Genomic DNA, 27,786 nt, shown 5'->3' with positions numbered 1-27,786 from the left:
AAACTGAACAGTATTTATATCATTTTTTACCTTTGATACACAGCCACGTCCATCTGTAATGTGCACGAGTTTGGCATCAGTCACGTCACATGTGAACGCGCTCTGTCGTAGAATACGCAAACGCCGAAAGCGATCTGTTGCATGTATACGACACTCATTGTTTACACAGAGCACAGAGATTGTGGGTATAGCGGCTATTCAAAATGGTAATTACTTGCGCATATCCTGATTGTTTAAACCGATTTAAAGCTAAAAGATTACGTTTGCTTGCACAAACTCATCCGGGACTTTTCACTGATTTCCCCTTACGGCTTTTGCGTATTCTACGCCAGAACGCGTGCTCATGTGACGTGACTGATGCCAAACTCGTGCACATGACAGATGGACGTGGCTGTGTATCAAAGGTAAAAAATGATATAAATACTGTTCAGTTTCTCACAAAAATCGATCGTTTCGTGTCTTAAAACATCAATGTATCATCACGAGCCACAGGGTGTGATTTGGATTTGTCTGTGCATGTTTTTGTTTACTTTTAAAGGTCTGGTGCCCATCCACCTCCATGATAAGGCTGGCAGACTGCACCGGTTTTCGTTAAAAATCTTCGTTTGTGTTTTTCTGAGGAAACAAAGTAACCTACATCTTGGATGCATTGGGGGTAAGCAGATAAACATCAAATTTTCATTTTTGGGTGAACTATCCCTTTAAGTGTTAATTTTCATTAAGTGTTCATTTAACCGAAAAAGTTAACACAACTTATATATAGATTGTATATAATTGTATATAGACAGAGAAAATTAGAAGAAAAACAGGAAGTGAACTGCCAGGTCACATCTATTGAAAACATCCATCTAATGTGACTCTTGTGTAAATGAAGCAATTCAGTAGAATAAGAGAATGTTTTTTTTAATAGTAATAATTGTGACAAATGACAATAGGTTTGACAGTTATTGTAAAATATGTTGCATCATGGATGGTAGTGCCTGAAAAAGTTTGTGTTTAGAACCGGTGAGCTGAAGTCCTGCTCCACAAGGCTGCTACAGAAGATGTTGGCATCTATATCATTCATGTCAGGTTGAGTTAACACTATTCAGTCTTCATCACTTCCTAAATCCAGTGGATTGAAATCAGGGTCATCTTCGTCCAAGTCCAAATCATCCATGTCTTGAAACAGCGACTCGTCGACTTCCACACTGTTTCCACCTAGAGGAAAAGAGCAGAGAAGACCAATTTAGAAGGATGAATTCTGTACAAAACAGCTTGTTTTGCTGCTTGATATTGCAAATTACTGTATTATCTTGTTTACTGCATGTTGTTATTCTTCTCGTTATTTCCCTACAGCAGAGCTAATGAACTGGAAGTCTCACCCATAGGCTTCCGGTACTTCCAAGTTAAAGAAAAAGGTGAATACAAAAATAATAATTGACATTGCTCACCGTCTTCCAAGAACTGGATATCTGATGTGTCAAGATTATGGTCTCTCTCAAAGAGCTGTTTTCCTGTAACATAAAAAGTAAATGAGCAGAGCATGACAAAAGGTGTTCAGGTTTGAGTTTCTACATTACTTTTAATGATAGCAACTCACCTGTGAGCTTTCCTTTTCCCAACTGATCATCTTCTTTCTGACATTTCTTTTTTAGTTCTGACATTTCTTGTTCGAATTTTGCTTTCCATGATAAGAAGTTCTCAATTGTGACCACAGTGCCTTGGAATGCACACTGAAAAAAGCAAAAAAAAAAAAAAAAAAACATTTTCCATTTTAATCTAAATGATAGCTATGTAACTGCTAACAAATCTACCATTCAACATAATATTTAAAGGGATAGTTCACCCAAAAATGAAAATGATTCAAAGGTTTGGTGCCCATTGACTGCCATTATATGCCTGACAAACTGCAACGGTTTGAGTTAAAAATCTTTGTGTTCTACTGAAGAAACAAAGTCACCTACATCTTGGATGCCCTGGGGGGTAAGCAGATAAATGTCAAATTTTCATTTTTGGGTGAACTATCCCTTTAAGTAAATAGCAATGTTGTGGTCATCATGGCTATCATTATTTGTCTTCACTGACAGCCCTTCAAAAGTACTCGTTTACTGTGGCTAAATACACTTTTGTATTATTAAGATGTTTTTATCAGCTGTTTAGAATCTTATTCTGACGGCACCCATTCAATACAGAGGATCCACTGGTGAGCAAAGGATGTAAATTTCTCCAAATCTTACAAACTAATTTACATTTTGGATGGCCTGAGGGTAAGTAGATTTTTCAGATGAACTATTCTATTCCTTTAATGTTAGTCTATATTCAGAAGACACATGCTCAAACCTTCTCAGCTTCTTCGGCCTCCATTTCTTTTCTTAGTTTCTCTTCTTCTCTTCTGCTCTTTATCTGGTCAATTATTTCATTAAGTTTCTCCTGCACAGCTGTCACCAATGTGAATATCATAACCATTCCCAAGTTTTCTTCAGCCTACAAAAGAAAGATGCTATTAGGAACAGCTAAAGGACACAAAAAAAGCCAAACATCAGAATGTGTTTTTAATATCTCATATATTCAGACCTGTTGCTTTAAAAGCATTAGAATGTCGTCTGCGTCTGAATCTTCCAGGTTCTCCTGTGAAAAGATCTCCCACAGAGGGGGTTCGTCTGGATATTTCTCCACATATGTGAACTTCAGGGTCACCTCCACCGCTAAAACAAACAGATATCATGTTAGGATTGTGAAGTTGCTGCTTTGAGCTACACTTCAACCCTAAAAGTAAGGCCTACTTCTGTATCATATTTGATACACATATTTTTTAGGTTCTCTCAATAGTGTTTTCACGTTGTGTCTTCAATCAGCCATATTGGCGGCACTGAATGTAAACAATGCCACTAAACCAAATAAAACTCGCATATTTTGCTAAATATTGCTGCTGAAAATAGTCTTGTTTTGGGCTGTACTAATCAGGAAAAACATTTGGAGAAGCGGAGAATTGGAGAAGAGTGCAAAAAACTGAGGAACAAAAGACGTTTGTGGTTGGGTAAACTGAACCAGGCTTTCCAAGGCAAGAATCTTGACAACATTCATGTTTGTTCTTATAATTTCTGGTCAGGTAGGTCAAATATTAGGCTAATATCTAAATTTATACTGCTCGTATGCTTTATCGCCACCTATTAACTTTAGTTCGTCAAAATTGTGTGCCCTTTTAAGGCATACTAAGTCCTTCTCTATATAACTTAGCAGCTTCCACAAGTTTTTTCTGTGGTTTAGACAGCATATATTAGCAGAACAACGTACTCAGTAGTACATTAACCGTACATTTCACGCTGTTTACATCCGAGTATTGCCAATATGACTAAATCGTGATGCAAGTGCAAACCCTCTATTATAAACACCATCATAACTTTGCTAAAAAAAAAATAGCTGTTTACAATCTTCTAGTTGTCTTTTTTCAATTGATTTTTCTTTTAATCCAAAAATCATTATGATATTAAGGAAAGATCATGTTCCATGAAGATAATTTGTCCGTTTCCTACTGTAAATATGTCAAAATGTAATTTTTTATTAGGAATATGCTATGCTAAGAAATTCATTTGGACAACTTTAAAGGCGATTTTCTCAATATTTAGATTTTTTTCACCCTCAGATACCAGATTTTTTAGAATAGTTTTATCTCAGCCAAATATTGTTCCATTCTAACAAATGATATATCAATGGAAAGCTTATTTATTTGATGTATAAATCGATTACAAAACCTTATGACTAGTTTTGTGGCCCTAGGTCACATTTTTGCTCAGTTTGGACTTCTATATAAAAGTGTTTTTCCTTCTCCATATACTTCTACACCAGGGATGCCCAAACTCGTTCCTGGAAAGCTGGTGTCCTTCAGAGTTTAGCTCAAACTTGCCGGAAAGTTACTAGTATGCCTAGTAAGAGCTTGATTAGCTGGTTCAGCTGTGTCTAATCAGAGTTGAAGCTAAACTTTGCAGGACACCAGCCCTCCAGGACTGAGTTTGGGCACCCCTGTTCAATTTCATACTGCAGAGGTCTTCAACCCTGCTCTTAGGGACTCACTCTCCTAGAAAGTTTATTTCCAACCTGCTTTAGCACACCTGCCTGCAATTTTCGAGCAGTCTTAAGGAGCTTGATTGGCCACTTCTAGTGTGTTTGTTTAGGGTTGTAGCTAAACTCTTCAGGATAGTGGGTCACCATGAACAGGGTTTAAGACCTCTGCCATAGCCATAAAAACCTGGTATCAAATATGACACTTCACTTTATTGCGTGCACTGACATAATAATAAGATAATAAACCACATTAACTTACTCTCGTCATTTTCTCCCGCATCAGATGTAACTGTGATGGTGAAGCTTGTGGGCTCCTCGGAAAGCACTGCAGAAATGGAGGTATTGTAAGAAAAGAAACGAACTAATTCAATATTCAGAGCTCACTATTACTCATCTCTTCCCACAGCCTGGAAGTAAACAGGTATAGGTGACCACTGACCACAGACTCAGTACTTAGACAGTTCATTCAAAGCAGCACGTAAACATAAATCTGACATTACTTCTGCTTGACATCTTATTTTTGATTATCAGTTATTGTTTGTATTGTTTCTTGACCTTTGACAGCTTAATATGCAACTATAAACAATGACATCTAAGAGACGACTGAGTCGGGCGTATATGTTTAACTAACTTTGTCTCATGAAAAGCTAGGCAGCTAACGGACGGCGTGGCGAAGTTGTAGACATAAAACGCAAACTTCGCGGTCAATCTTACCTGTAAATGAGTCTGGGTAAATGGACTCTATTGCTTCTAGTTCATTCCTCTGCTCCTCGCCGTAGTCTGTCATTTTATGTCACAAATGTCCATACATTAGAACCTGCATGGAAGAAACGTGTGCTAAGGCCCGGCTGGCATCGATGTCATCTGCGATCACCAGTAATGTCTGAGCTTGGGTCTGGAAGGCGTGAGTAACACCCCAGATTTACTTGCTCTGCTAAAGATGTTGTCATGCTGTCACCTTCTTAAACCTATTGCAAAAGGACTGTACAATATACAATATAAATAATAAAAAATAAACGTGTGAAAAGGCTCTACTCTGGCATGGATTATATAGCCTGGCGATCCAATCCACAACCACAAAACTACCTCTCCAGTCTCCACAATATAAGCAAGTTTATTTTTATGTAAAATATGTGACCCTGGACCACAAAACCAGCCTTAAGTAGCACGGGTATATTTGTATAAATGCATCGTAGCCTATGGTCAAAATTATCGATTTTTCTTTTATGCCAAAATCATTAGGATATTAAGATAAGATTAAGATCATGTTTCATTACTATATTTTGTAAATTTCCTACTTTAAATATATCAAAACTTACTTTTTGATTAGTAATATGCATTGCTAAGAACTTCATTTGGACAACTTTAAAGGTGATTTTTTTTTGTACCCTCAGATTCAGTTTTTCAGTTGTATCTCGGCCAAATATTGTCCTATTCTAACAAACCATACATCAACAGAAACCTTTTTATTAAGATTTTGGGTTATGTATAAATCTCAGTTTACGAAAATGGACCCTTATGAGTGGGTTTGTGGTCCCAAATGTTAGTGAATGTATGTAATTCTATAAGTCCTAAATCCAAACGCACAGGAATCTATTTATAATTAGTGTCTTTCCTTTTTACTTTTTAATTTATAGTTTAATTTATCTATTTAGCTGGGTATGTTGCCCATAGAGGGTTTACTTACTTCACGGTCAGTTACCCGGATGTGCGGCTATATTGGAGATACTTGGATGTAAACAACGGCATGCAAGGGTAATGTATGTGTGGTGGAAGCTGCTAAATCATATAGAGAAGGAAGGAAAGAGTGCAATATTTTGAAAACTAAAGTTAATAGGTGGTAAAGACACGTAAGAGCAGTATTAAAAAGTAGACTAATATTTCACTTATCCTGACCATAAATGATAAGAACAAACACAGATGTTGTCAGGATTCTTGCCCTGGAAATCCTGGTTCAGTTAACCACAAATGCCTTTTGTTCCTCCGACAGTTTTTTTTCTTGATTTGTTTTAACTTTTGGCAGTCTACAGTACTCCAAATGTTTTCCTGGTCTGACTGATTAGTTTTCAGCAGCAATAATCAACAAAATATGTGAGTTTAGTTTGTTTCAGTGGCATTGTTTATGTTCAGAGCTGCCAATATGAATGATTGATGACAGTTCGTGAACCCTCTATTGCACAAACTCTTTCATAGAATGAATTGGGGCTTATTAATGAATCAGACACTGAGTAGATGTAGAGTATTTTTATTGATTGTACAGACAAGTACTAAAAAATGAAGGCATTTCCTTATTCTGGATATGGTTTTGTGTACAGTCCTATCCTGTCAAGCCTGCTGAAACAGTTCTGACTAGCTTGGACAAGCTTAAATTTCAAGATATTTTAATTTATGGATACACTTTATCTTAGCTAGTACCGACTAGCACAGGCTGTTATTATTACAGGTAGATCAACTTTACCACTGCCATCATGGTAAAGAATGATAGTGGCTAAGATTATGAGCACACCTTATAATGCTAACCAGAAATATTTTAATAGGTAATTTACTAGCTGAACAAACTATTACGGACTAGACTGCCTTTTTCAGCAGGGTAGATGAGAGTATAATTTCTATATTTCACATTTATTATATTTATACAGTCATAATAATGCAAATATCAAAATATAATATAAATACATAGAGCAAGGCAACAAATACAAAAAGTATAGCATTCAGTACAAAATTGCCAAAAACAGGCAGTATGTGCATGCATAAACATTTTGTTTATTTGTTACTTTTAAATCAAATGAGGCAGATGGACTGTGTGTTTGTCATAGTTCTCCTATTAATATGAGCTGTCATTTATAGTTCTGTTTACCGCAATTGACCTGTAACATCTTTTGTTAGTACAACTATACAACATCCATTTTTTTTATTTATTTAGTTTTTTTTCCCCATTGCTTTTTCCTTTTAAAGGAAATGACCTTGAGCCAGGACTCAAACACGTGTCAAATACTATATCTCATAACTTTGTTCACAAGGGCAAGGCTGTGGCTCTAACTCCGTTTTAATGTAATTCGTTATTAGGCTACATTTTGTTACTTCTAAGCAATATTTTTGCACACTCAACTTACACTGAATAACAATTTAATATACATCAATATTGTGGTTGTTAATTTTTTCCCACCGACTGTTAACCTGAGTATGTGTACGCTTCTTTCACAACAATGCAGGAAATGCATACCACAGACGTGGCGGAAACCACCAGCTTGCCCAGATAGCACACATATGTCTGCAAGATGTCTTTTAAAGATCTCTTGATCTGGAAAGCATCTGCTGTGAACAAACTTCTGGCAGACGTCTGTAAGATGTCAGTTTTACATGCATTCTAATTCATAAACTTCTTAAAGACATCTAATAGACATCTCTTTGATATCTGATAGGAAAAGTCCAAAAGACGTATTGCAGATGAGCAAACTACATCTTGTAGATGTCTTGCAGATGTAAATGCAGACATTAAATAGACGTCTCCAAGATGTACATGTGCTATCAGGGGCTATGTGTACTATTTTTGACATTCTGTAGTAATTAGACCTGTTTATGTTTTTTTGAAAAGATCATTTTGATCACAGGGCCCTATTTAGATCTAATCCGTGGGTCTAAACTACTGAAGAAATGGGTGCCGGGGACTCATTGTGGGTTTCCTGTTTGTCAGATTTTCTGTTTAAACCCAGCAGAGGAAATATGAATTGTGGTTTACATGTTCTATATTTTGATGGTTGTCAGAAGCATTGTAGATTTTAATCAGTATTGTGCTGGACAAGTCTATTTAGGGTTATCATGCATAAAATTCCAATAAAGGCATTGCCTGTTTTATAAGGATATGGTTAAAAAGATTTTAAAATATAGGGAGGCATAAGAGAGCTACTCATTTCAAGAGTGCACAAGACCTAAATGACAAATGCCCTGAGAATAAGTGTTTTTTTTCTTTTTCTTTTTTGACTTTGTAAAACCTGAAATGCAACATTCAAGTATGCAAAGGCCTGAGATCTGTGTTCACTGATATGAAAGTATAAAACTGTACAGAATAGTGCCATTACCACTTCCTCAATGGACAAAACAAAATTGACAAAAACAGTCATTACGACACTTTCAATACAGGTTGTATAGCTAGTCTTGATTCACAGTGGCTTTGTCTTCAAGGTCATATTCTGGGCTGTTGTTTTTTCTAAATTAAGTTCCCAGTCCTTGCAGTGTTCTATGCCATCTCTATGCCATCTGCCCCCTCTAGAACAGGCCGCTTCTCAGGGCTATAATCCCGATCAGAGCGTTCCACGTATCTCTGCAGCGTGCTGTAGTACTGTTCGCTTTGTTTAAAAGTGTATACAGCAGAGATCTCCTCCCAGGCCTTGTGATTTGGAAAGGGAAAGGCTTCTGGAGTTTTGTTGTCGAAGAAACTCTTGAGGTTTCTCTCTGCCAGTTTGGTGGCATAGTCTTCTGCAAACACCTCAAACTTTTCCTTTTCCTTCTCCATGTAGATCTTCTGGAAAGTTAACTGAAGGTAGCTTACTTTAGAGCGACAGTTCTTAAAGCAAGTCCCGATTAGTGCAACTGTTGCCGATACGATAATGATGGACCAGCCGAGGATCTGTGAACATTAAATGTTATAAGAGAGCATGTTATAAGATGGTCAACACTGCAAATCGTAAGACCAGTTGGAAGTTTTCGCGAAATCTGCTGGGGGAAACCTTTTGACCTCAAGATGTAGTCATATTCACCTTTGCTTAGCTAAATTTTGCATGCAAAATTATTCCATTAAGAATCCATACAATCAGGAATTTCACATTAAGAGAAAAAGAAGAGAGAAATAAAAATGTTCAAGTTGATCATGCAAACGTGTGACTTCAGTGTGAGCTGTGCTTCATACATCTCCATGCAAATGACAGGTAACCTTAATCAGGTTAGACATCATATTAAATTTAAAGGGATAGTTCACCCCAAAATGAAAATTACCCCATGATTTGTGACTTTCTTCTTTCAGATGAATACAATCAGAGTTATATTAAAACATTTCCTTGTTCTTCCAAGCTTTATAATGGCAGTGAATAGGGGTTGAAAGTCAAATAAAGTGCAACCATCCATCATAAAAAGTACTCCACATGGCTCCAGTGGGTTAATAAATGCCTTCAGAAGAGAAAGAAGAAGAAAAATATCCATATTTGAAGCTTCATAAACTGTAATCTCTAGCTTCCGCTAACTGTCATACATCCGTTCACAAGAAAGTGGCGTTCCCGCGAATGACGTAGGCGTAGAGTAAGCTCCGGTAAGAATCCTTTGTTTACAGCAAAGGAATACTTCAAAAGGTCTCCTTTTGGTTTATTTTGAAATAATCTGACATTTTTCTTTACAAATCCTCGTTTTATACATGTACTTCATGACTGGTGTTTTGTTTTCTTCTCACTAGAGCTTATGCTACGCCTGCATCCTATGTCCCACGTCATCTGCGGGAACGCCACTCTCTCAGGAACGTGCATAGGACAATCAGCGGAAGCTAGAGATAACGGTTTATAAAGTTTTAAATAGGGATGCACCGATACGAATCGGCCGATAATGCTTGCGCGTTTTGTCAGTAAAGCCGGTTCTGTAATCAGCGGTAAATGCCATCAGGTGCATGATTTCACGTTGAGCCGTATATACTACACACAGCCGTTGTTTACCGATGAGCTGAACAACGGCTGTGTGTAGTATATACGGCTCAACGTGAAATCACGCACCTGATGGCATTTACCGCTGATTACAGAACCGGCTTTACTGACAAAACGCGCAAGTGATCGGCCAATAAGGATCGGTGCATCCCTAGTTTTAAATATTAAATTTTCCTATACAAACCCATTGATTTGATTCAGAAGGCCTTTATTAAGCCCTTGGAGCCATGTGAAGTACTTTTAATGCACTTTACTGGACTTTAAAATCTCAACAGCCATTCACTGCCATTATAAAGCTTGGAGGAGCCAGGATATTTTTTAATAAAACTCCAATTGTATATTTCTGAAAGAAGAAAGTCATATACATACGCCTAGGATGGCTTGAGGGAGAGTAAATCATGGGGTAATGTTCATATTTGGGTGAACTGTCCTTTTAACATGGATGAAAACAACTCTTTGAGGGATAGACTTGCTGTTTTTACAGTGGCATGCACTGTACAAAGGTCTTAGATCATTTAATTTTCACAACTTACAACTTTCAAAACTGTAAAATGGAGATTTTTCTGAAGCACAGCGGGGAATCTAACTGTTCAGGACAAAAAAAGCTGTGGATCATTCAGGTAAATTCAGTGTATATAAACTTTTGAATGTGGTCGTTTTTATAAATTCAACTATTATTTTCTCTTCTGGACTATATGTAAACATCGTTTATGTGAAATATCTTATTCAGGTCAGTGCTACATAAAAAATAACATGCATTTTGATAAAATAATTAACATTTTGCAGATTCTGCAAGGTGTATGTAAACTTTTGACCTCAACTGTATACCCTGACTGTAGACACTGGACCTGTGTTTACACACAAAATCTCACTGAAATTTCTTTAATGTGATCACCTCTTCATGCAAAATTCCCAGTCACATGAACTTCATTTCGCCTGTGAAAATTCACTGAACAATGGTAAATGTGACTGCTAGTCTGTCACAATGCACAAAAAAATCATCCTATCATTGTTATGGACATTGCACCAACAATACAGTAATGAAATCCTCTCAGGTTATTTTCATTACAACATGAGATGCCGCCAGTTGTGACTGACGCAAGAGTGCAAGTCTGCGGTGTGTTGCGAAAGCCATGAAAATAGCACCTGACGAATAGACTGATATATAGTTACCATGGCCAATTAAGTATTCCAGAAAAAAAAAGAAGTAATATATGTGACCCTGGACCACTAAACCAATCACAAGGGTCAAGTTTTGACGCCCGGAAATGTATACATCACCTGAAAGATGAATAAATAAGCTTTCCATTGATGTATTGTTAGGATAAGACGATATTCGGCCGAGATACAACTATTTAACAATCTGGAATCTATTAACATTATGTGCTTACCTGTGACTGGGCTCGCAACATCAACAGCAGTTCCATATTATCTTTCGGAGACAGCTGGGACTTGCTGCAGGGGACTCGGGGTAGCTCGTCCTGACATGTTGGTGTTTTGTTTTTGCAGAACATCTGCACCACCGCATTTTCATCCAGGCCACTAACAGCACACTCATAAAAAGTTCCATTTAACAGTGCTACACTAAGCCACATGACAGGGGCAATGCAGGCTCCAGACAGCACTTTTACAAACACCTGCAAGCATCCCATACAGTTACACCTAGGGCAGAGTTTGAGAGGGTTGAGACAACACCCCGTATATAACCGCCAAAGACGCGTACTAACAAAGAGCCCGATCGTCAGCAGGACCACAGCAGGGCCGAGCAGAAAAGTTAATCCATATGCAAAGTTCTGTTCATGGTTGCACGGACACTGGAACGACACCATGGAGAAAATTCGTTCACTACCTATTGTCAAAATAGCCATGAAGCTGTAGCCAATAGTGGTCTTCTGATTGGTGAGGAACTTTAGGACAGTCTTAAATGAATCCATAGCTGGTACAGACATGGCTGATGAACACTCCAAAAAAAAAAAAGCTGGTGAACTGAAATGAAACTCAGATGATTTGCAATGGCACTCCCTTTTCTTCCTCTCTTATTTTCACTTTGTTTTCCACACTTCCTTTATCTCCTCCTCTTTTGTCTCTAGCCCTCACAGCTTGTCAAACCCCTCCCCAGTCCATATTTTCCCCCCTCCCATTCAGTAATGGACTGTGACCAAAACCAGCTCATCAGGTTCTGCCAGAAGTCAAAACAGACTACAGATGTGTATGAGCACATATACATGTCATGCAAAAACAGTCAAACGAATAAAATCCTAACAGTGCAATTGTTGATTAAGAAAAAGCTAGCTTTGTAACTGACAATGTGCTTTTTATTACTGGAATGCCGGAATCTGGAGGTTGGAATTTGGAATTCTAGAGGCTGGAACAGCTGATTAGTGTGTGTTAGCTCAAAAAAAGAGGTATATTGCAACATAATGTTTTACACTTGTAAAAAAGGAAATGATTTGTTCTGGTTATGTATAAGGAGACAGTTTCTGTTCTGCTTTAGTACCCACTGTTGTGCCCTGCACTTCCATAAAGACTCAGCTTTAACACTAACCACAAATGGCAGGACTTAATAAGTATTGATTTTTTTGTTTGAGTGAGCTTTTAGCTGTGTAATTTTCAAATTGTGCATGATTACTTCATGAAAAAAGCATGAAAGTGCTCTTTATTGAAATATGAGATTACTAATCAGCATGCGTATGATATACAATAACAGTCAAAAGTTTTTGAACAGTAAGATTTTTATGGTTTTTAAAGAATTCTCTTCTGCTCACCGAGCCTACATTTATTTGATCTAAAGTACAGTAAATTTTTAAAATATTTTTACTATTTAAAATAGGTGTTTTCTGTTTGAATACATTTTAAAATGTAATTTATTCCTGTGATCAAAGCTGAAATTTCAGCATCATTTTTCCAGATTTCAGTGTCACATGATCCTTCAGAAATCATTCTAATATACTGATTTGCTGTTCAAGAAACTTTTTTTATTATTATTATCAATATTTAAAAGTTTAGTTGTTTTAGAAATGATAGAAAGTGATGATAAAAACATTTATAGTGTTAAAAAGATTTCTATTTCCGATAAATGCTGTTCTTCTGAACTTTCTATTCATCAACGAAACCTGAAAAAATTATGTTCAGCTGTTTTTAACATAATAATAATAATAATAAATGTTTTTTGCAAATCAGAATATTAGACTGCTTTATGAAGAATCGTGTGACTGGGGTAATGATGCTAAAAATTCAGCTTTAAAATCACAAGAAAAAATTACATTTTAAAATATATTCAAACAGAAAACAGTTATTTCAAATAGTAAAAATATTTCAGAAATGTACTGTTTTTGCTGTACTTTGAATCAAATAAATGCAGGCTTGGTGAGCAGAAGAGCCTTCTTTAAAAAAAAATTTAAACAACAAACTTTTGACTGCCAGTGTAAGCTGTCAATATAATGTAACTCTTTGTACAGCCCTTTGGATGTGGTTAGAGCACAGCTGTTCAAATAGTAATGAATGAGTAAAACAATTGATTATTATGTAAAAAGGTAAATGTTTTTTATTGTTCATATAAAAGAATATACTAAATGACAAAGCAAAAATTAAAGAACAAAAACTCAGCAATGTTACAATCATACGATTGCACTATTTAGAAGAAAAGCTAAAATAGCAAGACCTATACAAGATCAGTGAACTGACACTGTAAAAGGTATAGAACATAAAAGAGCAAGTACAGCTCTGTTTATGCCCATAATAACAGACTGAAGCATGAAAAACGGTCAATTAGACAGTGTCTACAAAACCAGTTTGCCCTCGTCCACAAATGCAAGTGCGGCTGGGTTTGAAAAATCATTTTCAGATCTCACTGAAGGCCTTACTAATGGATTTTCCAGGTCCTCACAAGTGGACACATATTTATGCAGGATGCTGTAGTATCGGTCCATGCTTCGGAACTTGTAGAAGGAGGAGATCTTCTCCCAGGCCTGTCTGGGTGGGCTGTTTATAGGAGTGGGTTTGGTTAACTCAAAGAAACTTGTTATGTTTCTCTTTGCAAGCTTTTCGGCATGCTGAGCTGTGTAGCTGTCCATAAACTCACTCTCCTTCTGAGTGTACATCCTCCAAAATTTCAGCTGCATGTAGCTGATTGGAGAATAACATCGGGCTAGGCATGTGAGCAGAAAGGTGAACGTCATCACAGAACCTATCAGGATCCAACCAAGTACCTAGAAGTATTTTTCAGAATTATTCAAATATTAAGAGACATGTCTACTGTATTTGGTGAAAAATAAAAAATAAGATGTGTTAAAGCACAGATATTACTATAGAAGAATGTAAGAAGATTGTAGAGGACCTTATGAGTGCAAATCATAAGGTTCGGACATTCTCTAGAATTCGTAAAATTCCTAAAAATGAGCAACATTTTTGCCTGCATTTATTTGATCCAAAGTACAGCAAAAACAGTAACATTTTTGAATATTTTTACTCTTTATAATAACAATTTTTTTTTAATCTATTTATCTTTTTAAAATTATTTTCAGCGTTATTCAGTCTTCAGTGTCACTTAATCCTTCAGAAATCGCTCTAATATGTTGACTTGCTGTTAAAAAACAATTTATTATTATTATTATCAATATTTAAAACTGTTGAGTACATTTTTGTCAGAATTCTTTGAAGAATAAGAATTAATACTTTTATTTAGCAAGGATGCTTTTATTATTATTATGATCAATATTTAAAACAGTTGAGTACATTTTTGTCCGAATCCTTCGAAGAATAAAAATTAATACTTTTATTTAGCAAGGATGCTTTAAATTGATCAAAAATGATGATAAAGACAATAATGTTAAAAAAGATTTTTATTTCAGATAAATGCTGTTCTTCTGAACTTTCTATTCATTAAAGAAATTAAAAATCTACTCAGCTGTTTTCAACATAATAATAATAATAATAAGTGTTTTTGAGCAGCAAATTGTCACACCCCCGGACTTTCTTGTTGGTTTCTCCCATTCTCCCCCGCAGTTCAGAGTGTTTTTGGTTTCTCCCTCATTGTCTCCACCTGGATGTGTAATCAGTCTGTCTATTTAGTGTGTGTTTTCCCCTCAATGCTGTCGGTCTTTGATGTATTCTCCTGGTGTTCCTGTGTCTGCCTGTTTCCCTGTGGATTTATTAAATGTACGTCTTTTTACTACGTCGTTGTTCGTCTGTTCCTGCCTGATCCGTGACACAAATCTGAATATTACAATGAGTTCGGAAGGATCGTGTGACTGGGCTAATGATGCTAAAAGTTCAGCTTTAAAATCACAGGAATAAATTACATTTTAAAATGCATTCAAATACAAAACAGATATTTAAAATAGTAAAAATATTTCAAAGTTTCACTGTTTTTGTACTTTAGATCAAATAAATGCGGGCTTGGTGAGCAAAAGACACGTAAAAACATTTAAAATCTTACTGTTCACAAACTTTTGCCTGGTAGTGTAGTCCATGGATTTTTTTTTTTTTATCTGAAACATTTTAGCTTTTAGCCTATTACTACTTTCCAAAGTAAAGGTAAAATAGTAAACTTCCTATAATGTTTGGAAAATTATAAAATAGGATGTTCCCTACCCTTAATATTCAGAGAAAATTCCAAGACCAAAATAATGTTTCATACCTTAATGGAAACGATGGCAAAACGTTCTTAGAACATATTTTTGTTATCTGGAAACATAATTGATTTTCCTGAGGCTCCAGTGATTTAATCAGTGTCAGTGCACTGAAGAAACAATTAAAGGACTGCCATTATGATAACATCACATCACAAATATATTACAAAAACGGTTTTATAATGTCTTTAAATACGAATTTTAACGTATTGTACCTCAACAAAATTCCTTTGAAACTCACAATTCAACTGAGATAGGCCTACTCAGTCCAAGTGAAAGTCGCATATAAAACTGCTCATGTCTGTCCGAGTCTTAGATTGAAGTGACTTTAATTTCTCGGACATAAACTACAATTATGTCACGTCTCTTTAACTGATTTTTGTGCTCGGTGCTCACCTGGGACTCTGCCCGTATGATGGCCAGCAAAGCCACTCTCTCAGTCTGGGGAATTGCGGTTCCATCACAAGGGAACTTCTCCAGCTCTGTCCGACAGTGAGGATACTTGTCGCTGCAAAGATGACTTCTGAAAAGTGTCAAGTTGGCGCCAGTCATTGAGCACTCGAAATACACTCCTCTAAGCAGAGCAACCGCGATCCAACTGAGAGGTGCAACTATCGCAGTCGTGGTGATTTGAAGAAAAATACACAAAAAGCCAATCGCGTAATTAAAACGACAAAACCTTGATTTCTTAAGGCACAAACCCGTGAACAATTTCCAAGTTTTATTGCTCAACATATAACTTAAGATGAGCAGCGCAAGCGCGGGCACGAGGAGGCAGACGTTGCCATAAACGAAATTATAATCATTGCAAGGACACTTAAAAGCAAAGACGGAGAAGATGTGCTCGCTACCTGCAGTTATAAGAGCAATCAGTCCGAATCCTAAATTGGTCTGCTGTTTCTGAGTGAAGCTAAGCAAAGGTTTTAACTTATCCATGCCTGCTAGTTGACGACCGTAAGCTCTTTGTTCTCTTACGGTAAACCATGAAATGACACCATCAGTTCCGTTATGAGACACTGAGTGTCACCTTCAGGCGGGCTCGAAATAAAAACCAGAAAGAGTTGTACTTAATTTAAACAAGTTAATGTGTGCTTTTCACCTGTAATAGGAAACTCTATGAAAAAGTAAGAAACTAAAACACAATATAGTGTTAAGTCTACACATAAGTTCAATTTAAACTTTAAGGCTTTGCAATCGAAAGTGACACAGTATGCAAACTAGTGATGCGCGGGTCGTCTCATAACCCGCGGACCTGGGGTTGGGGCGGGTAAAGAAATTGTCACTTTATTTGCGGGGCGGGTAATTAAAAACAAAATACAACAAAACTAAAATCTATGTATGTTGCGTGCAATTCCCTATAGCGTATTTCAAATATTTGGGAATATCTATTTTCACATTTTATTAAGTTAAGGTTATCAACACGTCACGTCACGAAAGCGCCAACCAGCTCCCGCTGCCAGCCAGTGCAGCCACGAGCGCATCAAGCGAGCGCGCATTCAGCTCTGCTGGCCTGGTGCTGGAGTCTAGGGGAGATTAAACCCCGGTACAGTGGATTCCATTCTTTTTTTGCACAGCGAACGTAAAAACGCTAAATGAACATTTCTCTGTGTTAAATAAAACAAAAGTTTAGTGGTTATTTAGCGTAGGCTGTAAACTGTAGGCCTATACACATGTTTAGCCTAGACGAATACAAACGCTGCTTTGTAAATGTTGAAAATGTTTACAGTGGTGTAGTGGAGGGTATAGGTATACGGCGTATACCCACTTTATCAGGCGGCTATACCTATTTTTAAATCTCCTCTGATGCGCATTATTCAGTAGTGTCCTGCATTAGCCAAAATCATAACAGTCAACTACATCCAGTCATATGTGAATAAATGTAAATATTCGCTAAAAACACCCAATAAAGACAGTAATGATGCATGCAGTCAGGCTTGCTTTGAAATGTATTTGATGATTAAGCCTGATGCGCCTGCCAGCTCGGTCTCCCGCACCCTAGTCATTTTAAGTACATAATAAAGAAAACAATACCTTACAAATAAAAAGAAGCAGATTTTTACGATCAGAAATTCCTTAAACCAGCGAACCCCTGTAAACCTTTCAGTCCAAGAATCCAGTAAACGAATGCGTTCAAATATAAAGTTCAAAACGAAATTCATAAATGAAGCGTAGGGGTAGAGTGGGGGAAAACGCCCCCCTTAAGGAAAATGTGACATTACAGTGAAACAAAACATAAATGTGACTAGAACTGCCATCCCGGTTTTGAGTGACTATGGCAGGAGTTATTCACCAAATATTAAAATTGCTCAGCCTTCATAATTAATTAGTATTTTGACTGAACATATTTTTGTACAAAGGGGGCGTTTTGCCCCAGCAGTGGGGTAAAATACCCCCTTTCTTACCAACCAGTTTTCTTCATAGATCAACAGCAAAATGAACAGACTATAGTTTTTAATCTCTAAAAGTAAAAGGCAAGTAATGTATCAACATGTATATATATTAATATTTATTTGAGGAATGTCCAAAATATCCAATTTTTTTTAACATTTATATTTATACATATAACTAAGCCATGCAAACAAATATGTTGAGGTAATTTTTTTTATTGTGTTCAAATATTTTGATTTTACCACCTAGTTATACTGCATTAAGTGTAAAACAAAGGATTTGATAGACAGAAATATGTTATTATAGTAATTATAATAGAGAGAAACTATGCCCTCTGGGGGGCGTTTTACCCCTCAGCGTAGGGGGCGTTTTACCCCACAAGCTATGTCTTTTTTTTTTTTTTTTTTTTTTTTAAATACAATTATATTCCTTATAAATAACATATCCTCTCAAACTACAGACTTCACTATTCATCTATCATACATCACTGTGGTATCCTACAGAACAATATTCTCTTAAACACTTGTTTACTAATATCTGAAAATTATAGCATTTTCCATGAAATCCTCTTCTCTTCAAACACGTCGCTGGTGTCAGCTTTTTCAGGGAGATTTGTTTATCCTCGTTGTCAACGTAGTGCATAGCAACAGTGAAAAGGTATCTTGATTTTCTCTAGTGGTTATTTTGGGAAAAACAGGTAGGGGGGCGTTTTACCCCAGGGGGGCGTTTTTCCCCCACTCTACCCTATACCCAGAGATGGGCATATACATAGAAATGTATTTAAAATAAAAATACAAAATACTGAGTGGAAAAATGTATTTAAATACAAATACAAAATACTGTGTAAAAAATTTTAAATACAAATACAGTATTTCAAGTACAGGGCCATCAAGTGCAGGCATCCCTATTAAGGGATAGTTCACCCAAAAATGAAAATTTGATGTTTATCTGCTTACCCCCAGGGCATCCAAGATGTAGGTGACTTTGTTTCCTCAGCAGAACACAAAACCGATGCAGTCTGTCAGCCAAAAAACATGCACAGACAAATCCAAATGACACCCTGCGGCTCGTGACGATACATTAATGTCCTAAGACACGAAACGATTGTTTTTTGCGAGAAACTGAACAGTATTTATATCATTTTTTACCTTTGATACACCGCCACGTCCAACTGTCCTGAGCATGAGCAAACCAAAAATCTTGGTTTGTGTTCTGCTGAGGAAACAAAGTCACCTACATCTTGGATGCCCTGGCGTAAGCAGATAAACATCAAATTTTCATTTTTGGGTGAACTATCCCTTTAGGCTGAAATATATTTGGACATATTCTGAATGCAAAACTAAATGTGAACGATTTTGAAAAGTTTAATAGATTCACACTTTACATCATCGCTGCCTAAGATACATAAAGTTCTGTCATATCAGCCAGCCCTAACATGCAGTAATGTTTTAAACACCTTTGACTAGCTAATTGATAGATTAAAAAAAAAAACTATCAAAACTGATTGGCTAACAGGCATCTAACACTATTTTTCTCCTACAGGCGTCGGTGCTTTTTTATTCTTTCATGTTTACTGAAGGCAAATCTGAATGATGCCCCATTTTAACTTTAATCAACAAGGAATTGATCATGATGACACCCTTAACTTAATGCAGAAAACTGAGAAAAGTCGCTGATCCAATGCTGACTCTGCTGCATGAGTGATAAGGTTGGGGGAGGGGTGTGTCTGAACTAAATCAGCACCCTGATATAGAGGTTGATTGGCACAAAGTATTTTATGTATTTTGAAAATACAAAATACTCATCTTAAATGTATTTAAATACAAATTACATTATATTTTTCCCAAAGGCTTTAAAATACAAAATACAAAATAGTATTTTGTATTTCAAATACGTATTTTAAATACATGTATCTAAAATACTGCCCATCCCTGCGTATACCCACTTTTCTTCCGGCACCACTAACGTTACACCACTGATTATCTTATTAATATAACCTGATTTATGGTTTATTTTTAATAATCGTATGTTGTTGCCAGTTTACAAGGCGATGTTTCCAAGCACTTTCGGCCTGAAATAAAGGCTGTTTTCATTTGGATTACAATGTCTATTGAATCGTCGCGGGTGCTGGGCGGGTTGTAAAAATAGATGTGGTTCTCATTCAGGGGCCTGCGACCACTAGAGGGCCTCTGCAAACTTAGAAGGGGCCCTCAACATGATTTAAACAAATTTAATTTGAAATAATTTTAAAATTGTGATTTCTGAAAAAAAGTCATATGAATAACAACTTAAAGCAGGGGTCACCACACTCAGTCCTGGAGGGCCGGTGTCCTACAGAGTTTAGCTCCAACCCTAATTAAACACACCTGAACCAGCTTATCAAGGTCTTAATAGGTATACTTGAAACTTCTAGGCAGGTGTGTTGAGGCAAGTTGGAGCTAAACTCTGCAGGATACCGGCCCTCCAGGATCAAGTTTGATGACCCCTGCCTTAAAGGAACACTCCACTTTTTTTTGGAAATATGCTCATTCTCCAACTCCCCCATGAGTTAATAAAAGTTTTACCGTTTTGAAATCCATTCAGCCATTCTCCTATTCTGGAGATATCACTTTTAGCATAGCTTAGCATAGATCACTGAATCAGTAGTAATATCACATGAAATTTGGTCACAATTTTAAAATCCGGTCACACTGGAAGTTACCTAGCTGGGAACTAATTTCAGGCGCTGCGTGATATTACTGCGCCTGCTGCGTCCATATTACGGCAGCAAACTTCCTTGACTATTACGCCGGAATGGGAGTGTAGTTCCTAATCTTATCTGCCTAGAAAATCGCAGCTTTATGTTTGCCGCCGGTCTTAGTACACAATATAACTACAGAAGAGTCAAGTTTTAAATAGGACAAATATGGAAACTTGTTGGTCATTTTTGAACGTGATGCTATATTGGTCTCATAGGATTCAATGATCTATGCTAAGCTATGCTAAGAGTGATATTGCCAGAACAGGAGAACGGCTGAATGGATTTCAAAACGGTAAAACTCAACTTATTAACTCGGGGAGAGTTGGAGAATGAGCCTATTTCCAAAAAAAGTGGAGTGTTCCTTTAAAACTCAATGGACATTGTCAAGCTCATAAATTACTTCCAGTTTTTATACAATAAAATATGTAATTTCTATCCTTAATCATTTAAAAAAAATTGGGTTACATCCCAATTAGCAATTTTTGTTTCTCAGAACCTTGTTTGTTTTTGGTTAGCAATAAAATATTTGTAATATTTTAAGATTTCTATCCTCAAATCATTCAGGGTTATATCTCAGTTAGCAATTTTTTTTTGTTCCCAGAATGTTAGTTTTTGCTTCTCAGAATGTTATTTTTTATGCTTTGGTTTTTAGGACCTCTGCAAAAAAAGGGGCCCTCAACATTTTTTTTTACATTTTAGTTCATTTTAAAAGTGTGATTTCTGGAAAAAGGTAATAGAAATTAATAACGTCTTAAAACTTAATAAGCATTGCCAAGCTCATAAGAGTGTTTTCACAATGCTTCATTGGTCGGCCATATTGGCGGCACTGAACGTAAACAATGCCACTGAACCAAATAAAACTTGCATATTTTTGATTACTGCTGCTAAAATGATCAATTATTGTCATGTTTTGGGCTGTACTAGTCTGTCAGACTGGAAAAAAAAAAACATTTGGAGTAGTATAGACTGCCAAAAGTTATAACCAATTAAGGAGAAGTGTGGAAAAAACTGTCTGAGGAACAAAAGCCGTTTGTGGTTGGCCAAACTGAACCAGGATTATGACAGAATCTTGACAACATTTGTGTTTGTTCTTAATATTTCTGGTCAGGTAGGTTAAATATTAGGCTAAGGCTCATATGTATACGTTATAACAATAGTTTGTCAAAATATTCCTGCTTACTAAGTCCTTCTCTATATGATTTAGCAGCTTCCACACATTTTTTTTCATAGTTTAGACAGCATACATTAGCAGAACAGGAGTACCTTATCCGTGCAATCCATGCTGTTGTTTACATCCAAGTATCAGCAGTATGGCCGCGTATCCTGGTAACTGACCGAATTGTGACATAATTGCAATTTTTATGCAATAAAATAGTTTTAATTTTTAAAGATTTCTATACTTATTCATTCAAATGAAAGGGTTACATGTGGCTTTTATTAAAAACTATACATTTTAGAAATAATTGTACTTTTTTTTTTAAACGTAAGGGTCTGTTTATTCAATAATTATTTTTAGAAAACAACATATCAAATGCCAAAATATATTTAACTCAAAGTCAATCACAATGTTTTGCCGGTTTGCACTTCATATTCGGCGCCTCATGGACACACATGACCCCGCGCATGTGACCGCAAGAGGCGGAGACTGATTAAAGACTCTAGCGTTTACAGTAGCTCAGATGTATCGGGCATAGACGTGACGAGTTACACCCCCAGTCTCTGGACAGTTTTCTCCTGGGGTCGATGCAGATATTTTGTCTGGGTGAGTCAAAGTTGCCAAGTGACCCGTCGTCGGATAAAATCAGTTCGACCTAGAGAAGAGGAGTCTGGACGCGACGGTACACTGCGTTCGTGCGCTGTTTTAGCCCGGTGTGTGTTTGTGTATTTACCATGTATGTTATGTAACATATAGAATGGTTTAGACAGTGTTTACGGATGGATGCTGAATGGATGTAGCGAAACCGTTCACAGCTGCTGAATGTCATGAGGTTGCAGTTGGGCGGGTCTTCAGTGAGGATTACATTTATTGTTGCCCAAATATTCTTGGTTCTGCCCTGTTGCTAGGAGACCTTTGACAGCTGAGGTTTAAAAGTGATTGTGAAGGGACTTAGGACCAACCACTCTAATCTGCATTTAGTAACAGGTTTGCTTGTGTTTGTGACGTAATTAACTATTAATAATCGTATTAATAATAATGGACAATATAATATTCACCTACAGGTTGTTATTATTAGTTAGTAAGAAAACCTACGCTTTACGACGGTATCTGACTTAAACTGCCATTCAGTCACCTTTACTTTGATGGATTAAGGGTGTATTCTGGTTAAGTAGGTCAGTGACAGGCTAAGGATGATACATGGGACCATTTGAGTGACACACCAGAGCTATTGAGAAAATATATGTCATACTGTATCATGGACATTAGTTTTATTGCTCTTATGTCTTTCTTTTCTTTCCTTTTCTCCTCCATCGTCCGTGGACTACATTCTGCCGGTTGAAGGTCATTTTGTAATCAGATCAATATCTGCTGGGATGCCTCAGACACGATGGGCCATTAGGCTCCAATGAGTCCTGCATCAAATCGCCTACTCTGCCTTGAAACCATTTGACCATCACATGAGGCTCTATGAGAGGAGCGGCACAGACTGATTTTTGGATCAGAATGAACTTTGCCTGCAGCTGTTTTGTATCCAAACACATTGTGCATCAGTAGGGTGAGTGGTGTTTTTATTATGCTTCTGTTTTGTTGTGCTTTGGATGAGCGTTACTGCATGAGTGAATGTGAAAAAAATATGTCTGGGTTATATTTTCACTCCCTTACTTTTCATATAGAAAATATTGCCGGTTTATAGCCATTGCATTTTTATTTTGACAGTTTTATGACAGTTATGCACATTTCACTCCCCAAAATTCTAAATAAATGATTAGCTTATGTGCAATTTTTATTATTCTCAGTTTTTTTTTAGTTTTATTGTACAACTGAAATAAAATTATTTTATTTTATTTTATTTAGTTTTATGTGGTTATTTGAACATAATTTCATTTAATTTTTACATTTTTAAAAAAATTGAATTTATTTTTCATTTTATAAAAAAAAAAATGCTAGTTCAACAAGAGCTACCATAATGTATTAATACAATGATTTTATGTATTGCAGTTTAAGAATTGTAGGAGGAAATGTGCTTAATTGTAATAGAAACCTTATAACATGTGATATAGAGGGTTTTCACAACATGTCATCAATTGGCCATATTGGCGGCACTAAACATAAACAGTGCCACTAAACCGAGCAAAACTCGTATATTTTGCTAATCATTGCTGCCGAAAATGGTCAATTATTGTCATGTTTTGGGCTGTACTAATCGGTCAGACTGGGAAAAATATTTGGAATACTATAGACTGCCCAAAGTTATAACAAATCAAGGAGAAGAGTGCAAAAAACTGTCTGAGGAACAAACAGCATTTGTGGTTGGCCAAACTGAACCAGGATTTCCAGGGCAAGAATCTTGACAACATTCATATTTGTTCGTATTATTTCCAGTCAGGTAGGTAAAATATTACTCTAATATCTTTATTAATTCTGCTTCTACGTATCTTTACCACCTATTAACTTTAGTTTGTCAAAATATTGCGCCCTTTCCTGCTTACTAAGTCCTTCTCTGTATGATTTAGCAGCTTCCACATGTTTTTTCCATGGTTTAGACATTATGTATTAGCAGAACAACGTATTCAGTAGTACATTAACCGTGCAAACCATGCTGTTGTTTATATCTGAGTATTGCCAACATAGCCGTGCATCCGGGTAACTGACCAAATCGAGTCATAAGTGCAAACCCTCTATACATCACAAACATTTCTCAAATGATATTTCACTCTGTTTTGCCAAAGCAAATCATTTAAATCATGAAAAGCTCTTCATCTCAGTAGCTTCTCAGATATGTAGTCTGTGTCCTTATTCACTCTCAGTCTTTGCTGTTTCTGTCACTATGGAGTGCTGCACATGCTCAGTCGGGCCCGTCTTTGCAGTATCAGCAGGAAGAAGCAGTCCTTCCTCCTTCTCCTCCTCCTCAATCCTCCAGGAGCATGCCCTCTGAGCCTCCTCCCAGGTATGTTCTGCATACCTCAGTCTACCTTGAGAGCTAAGTGTGTCCTCAGCTCTTTTTTGAGTTTTAATTTGATGTAGACGCCATTGAATTTGATGGGGAGGTGTTGTGACATGGTCAGTGTTATTTAAAGAGCTCTGGAGGATATCTGAGGTCATCTGAAGCTTTTATCTCCCTGAAGGCTGCACTACTTTGTGTTAACTAAAGTTGTAAAATATTCATTTTTATTTATCTTTAAATACATGTATGTTTACATGTATTTTTTTAAACATTGTTTTTTCCAGTGCACAGACAGAGAATAAGAGCTAAATCTAAATGTTTTGAGCTGAAAAGAGCTATTCAGGGCCACGGGAGCAGTGAGAATCAATGACATCTCACTTACTGAATAGATGTATTGATAGACCTAGTGTTCAGCAGCAGGCAGAAAGACACAGACGCACACATGCACACTTCATTGTTTCTGGGCAGAGGATTTCATGATGAGATGTTCACAATTTCCAAGCATAGGCTTGTCTTCCAGCATTGTGCTTGTGTCACAGCTCTCAGGACATGCTGACAGGACAGAGGCTGTGTCAATCCAAATCCCACCAGGACTCTGTCCTCTCTGCCCTTAATCAGCAGCGCAAGGACGGACTGCTCTGCGATGTCACCCTGGTCGCCGGGGAGCAGAAGTTTCATGCTCACAAAGCAGTCCTGGCAGCCTGCAGTGATTACTTCCGGGTGAGATTTTACACTCTCTTGTGAAACATGATAAATGAAAGTGTCTGCCAGACAAGTTTCTTTAGGTTTCTATGCTCTGTATAAAGCTACACTTATGCTGGGATCTATAAAAAAGAGCATTTCTCCCAAAAATCTATAGTTTTTGTAGTGCTGTCAAACAATTTATCGTGATTAATCGTATCCAAATTTTCCAAGTTTTTGTTTACATAATACAGTCAAGCCCGAAATTATTCATACCCCTGGCAAATTCTGACTTAAAGTTACTTTTATTCAACCAGCAAGTTTTTTTTTTGACCTGAAATGACACAGGCTTCTCCCAAAAGATAATAAGACGATGTACAAGAGGCATCATTGTGGAAAAAAATATTACTCATCTTTTATTTACAATTGAACAAAAAGTGGCATTTCCAAAATTATTCATACCCTTCTAAATAATCAATAGAAAAGCATTTATTACAGCAATCACACGCTTCCTATAATTGCTGAGCAGCTTTTTGCATGTCTCCACTGGTATTTTTGCCCATTCATCTTTAGCGATGAGCTCCAACACTTTCAGATTGGAGGGTCTCCTTGCCATCACCCTGATCTTTAGCTCCCTCCACAGATTCTCAATTGGATTTAAGTCAGGACTCTGGCTGGGCCACTGCAAAACGTTAATGTTTTTGTCTGCGAACCATTTCTTCACCACTTTTGCTGTGTGTTTTGGGTCGTTGTCGTGCTGAAATGTCCACTGGTGCCCAAGGCCAGTGTTTCTCTGCAGACTGCCTGATGTTGTTGTTGAGAATTTTGATGTATTGCTCCTTTTTCATGGTGCCTTTTACTGTGATTAGGTTCCCTGGTCCACCGGCTAAAAATAAAACCCCCAAAACATTAGGTTATCACCACCATGTTTGACAGTGGGGATGTTGTTCTTAGGGTTGAAGGTGTCTCCTATTTTACGCCAAATGAAGGCTACATCATTGTGGCCAAACAATTCAATTTTTGTTTCATCTGACCATAAAACAGAAGACCAGAAGTCTTCTTTGTCCAGATGAACATTTGCAAAGGCCAAGCGGGCTTTTTTGTGCCTTATCTGGAGAAGTAGTGTCCTCCTTGGTCTGTGTCAGTGGAACCCAGCGGTGTGCAGTGTCCGTTGGACTGTGTGCCTTGAGATGGCCTTGAGATGTTGCCAGTTGCCACCAGCAGAGCCCAAATTCATCAGGAATCAGGAAATTTATCTCTCTCACTATACTCCTGGCCAGCACAGGTGTCACTTTTGGCTTCCGACCACGTCCTCTGAGATTTTTCATTTTTTAATAATACTTTGCACTGTAGCCACTGGAACTTCAAAACATTTAGATATGGTCTTATAGCCCTTTCCTGACTTGTGAGCAGCCACAATGCACAGCCGCAGGTCCTCAGTGAGCTCCTTTGACTTAGCCATGACTGTCCACAAACCAACAGCAGAGAGCTTCTGTTTTTCACCTGTTTAGTTGATTAAAACAGCTGTTCCCAATGAATCAGGGCAATTAGGATGCTTTAGAACAGCTTGGACTATTTGGAATGGTATAGAACTTTGGATTTTCCCATAGACTGTGACAGTTTGCAAAGGATATGAATAATTTTGGACATGCCACTTTTTGTTCAAATGTAAATAAAAGCTGAGAAATATTTTTTTCCACAATGACGCCTCTTGTACATTGTCTTATTATCTTTTGGGAGAAGCCTGTGCCATTTTCGGTCCAAAAAAACTTGCTGGTTGAATAAAAGTAACTTTAAAGGAACTCTCCACTTTTTTTGGAAATAGGCTCATTCTCCAACTCCCCCTGAGTTAATAAGTTTAGTTTTACCATTTTGAAATCCATTCAGATGTTCTCCTGTTCTGGCGATATTACTTTTAGCATAGCTTAGCATAGATCATTGAATCCTATTAGACCAGTAGCATCACGTTCAAAAATGACCAACGAGTTTCGATATTTGTCCTATTTAAAACTTGACTCTTCTGTAGTTATATCGTGTACTAAGACCAGCAGAAATGTAAAGCTGCGGTTTTCTAGGCCGATAGGATTAGGAACTACACTCCCATTCCGTCGTAATAGTCAAGGAAGTTTGCTGCCATAACATGGCAGAAGCAGGCGCAGTAATATCACACAGCACATGTGGAAATGCTTACTTCCGTCAACATATCCAACGTGACTTTGGTATTGCCATCGATAGCAAGGGTCGATCTACCTGATGAGGAAGTGGCAGTGTCGCAACATCCGAGGACTTGCAATGCTGCATCTTGCAGTAGTAGATTTTTTTTTCCAGTTTGACAAAATAAACTGGAAAAACATCACACGCCAAGTGGACCTAATGGCCAGCTGTCGCAAGAGTAAGTTATTCCTGCAACCACTACAATATATAATATAAAGATTTTAAATGCATACTGTCAGTTTGCATTTTCAGGCTTATTCATGATGTACACTTTTACTCAAAAATCACTTTAATACACCACC

The 27,786-nt window shown here is 37.1% G+C and overlaps 4 protein-coding genes across 8 annotated transcripts in view; 1 reads left to right on the top strand and 3 right to left on the bottom strand.

Moving 5' to 3' along the window:
- Positions 1 to 887: 887 nt before the first annotated feature.
- Positions 888 to 4,897, bottom strand: rwdd1 (RWD domain containing 1). The gene is made up of 7 exons (XM_073847637.1): positions 4,759 to 4,897; positions 4,304 to 4,369; positions 2,557 to 2,687; positions 2,323 to 2,466; positions 1,583 to 1,715; positions 1,434 to 1,496; positions 888 to 1,200 (listed from the first exon to the last, which is right to left on the bottom strand). Exons 1-7 carry the CDS (start codon positions 4,829 to 4,831, stop codon positions 1,088 to 1,090), a joined length of 723 nt encoding a protein of 240 aa, XP_073703738.1. The 5' UTR covers positions 4,832 to 4,897; the 3' UTR covers positions 888 to 1,087.
- Positions 4,898 to 6,273: 1,376 nt separating this feature from the next.
- LOC141342941 (calcium homeostasis modulator protein 5-like) lies at positions 6,274 to 11,749 on the bottom strand. Its single transcript, XM_073847528.1, has 2 exons — positions 11,120 to 11,749; positions 6,274 to 8,671 (listed from the first exon to the last, which is right to left on the bottom strand). Exons 1-2 carry the CDS (start codon positions 11,675 to 11,677, stop codon positions 8,282 to 8,284), a joined length of 948 nt encoding a protein of 315 aa, XP_073703629.1. The 5' UTR covers positions 11,678 to 11,749; the 3' UTR covers positions 6,274 to 8,281.
- Positions 11,750 to 13,372: 1,623 nt separating this feature from the next.
- Positions 13,373 to 16,294, bottom strand: calhm6 (calcium homeostasis modulator family member 6). Its single transcript, XM_073846469.1, has 2 exons — positions 15,755 to 16,294; positions 13,373 to 13,936 (listed from the first exon to the last, which is right to left on the bottom strand). Exons 1-2 carry the CDS (start codon positions 16,292 to 16,294, stop codon positions 13,508 to 13,510), a joined length of 969 nt encoding a protein of 322 aa, XP_073702570.1. The 3' UTR covers positions 13,373 to 13,507.
- Positions 16,295 to 22,143: 5,849 nt separating this feature from the next.
- klhl32 (kelch-like family member 32) overlaps positions 22,144 to 27,786 on the top strand; it is a 30,382-nt gene continuing 24,739 nt past the window's right edge. The window contains exons 1-4 of one of the 5 annotated variants that reach the window (XM_073847513.1): positions 22,158 to 22,355; positions 22,987 to 23,200; positions 24,479 to 24,592; positions 25,129 to 25,309. In XM_073847513.1, the coding sequence (XP_073703614.1) occupies positions 24,570 to 24,592; positions 25,129 to 25,309 (204 nt within the window). In that variant the 5' untranslated portion in view covers positions 22,158 to 22,355; positions 22,987 to 23,200; positions 24,479 to 24,569. Of the gene's footprint in view, positions 22,356 to 22,986; positions 24,593 to 25,128; positions 25,310 to 27,786 lie in introns of all 5 variants that reach the window. The other 4 variants (XM_073847512.1, XM_073847514.1, XM_073847515.1 and 1 more) reach the window with 4 other exon arrangements.

Source organism: Garra rufa, chromosome 9 (assembly GCF_049309525.1).
Source record: "Garra rufa chromosome 9, GarRuf1.0, whole genome shotgun sequence".
Classification (NCBI taxonomy): domain Eukaryota; kingdom Metazoa; phylum Chordata; class Actinopteri; order Cypriniformes; family Cyprinidae; genus Garra; species Garra rufa.
Note: the sequence above shows the minus strand (reverse complement) of the source record. Positions and strands in the feature narration are given on the sequence as shown.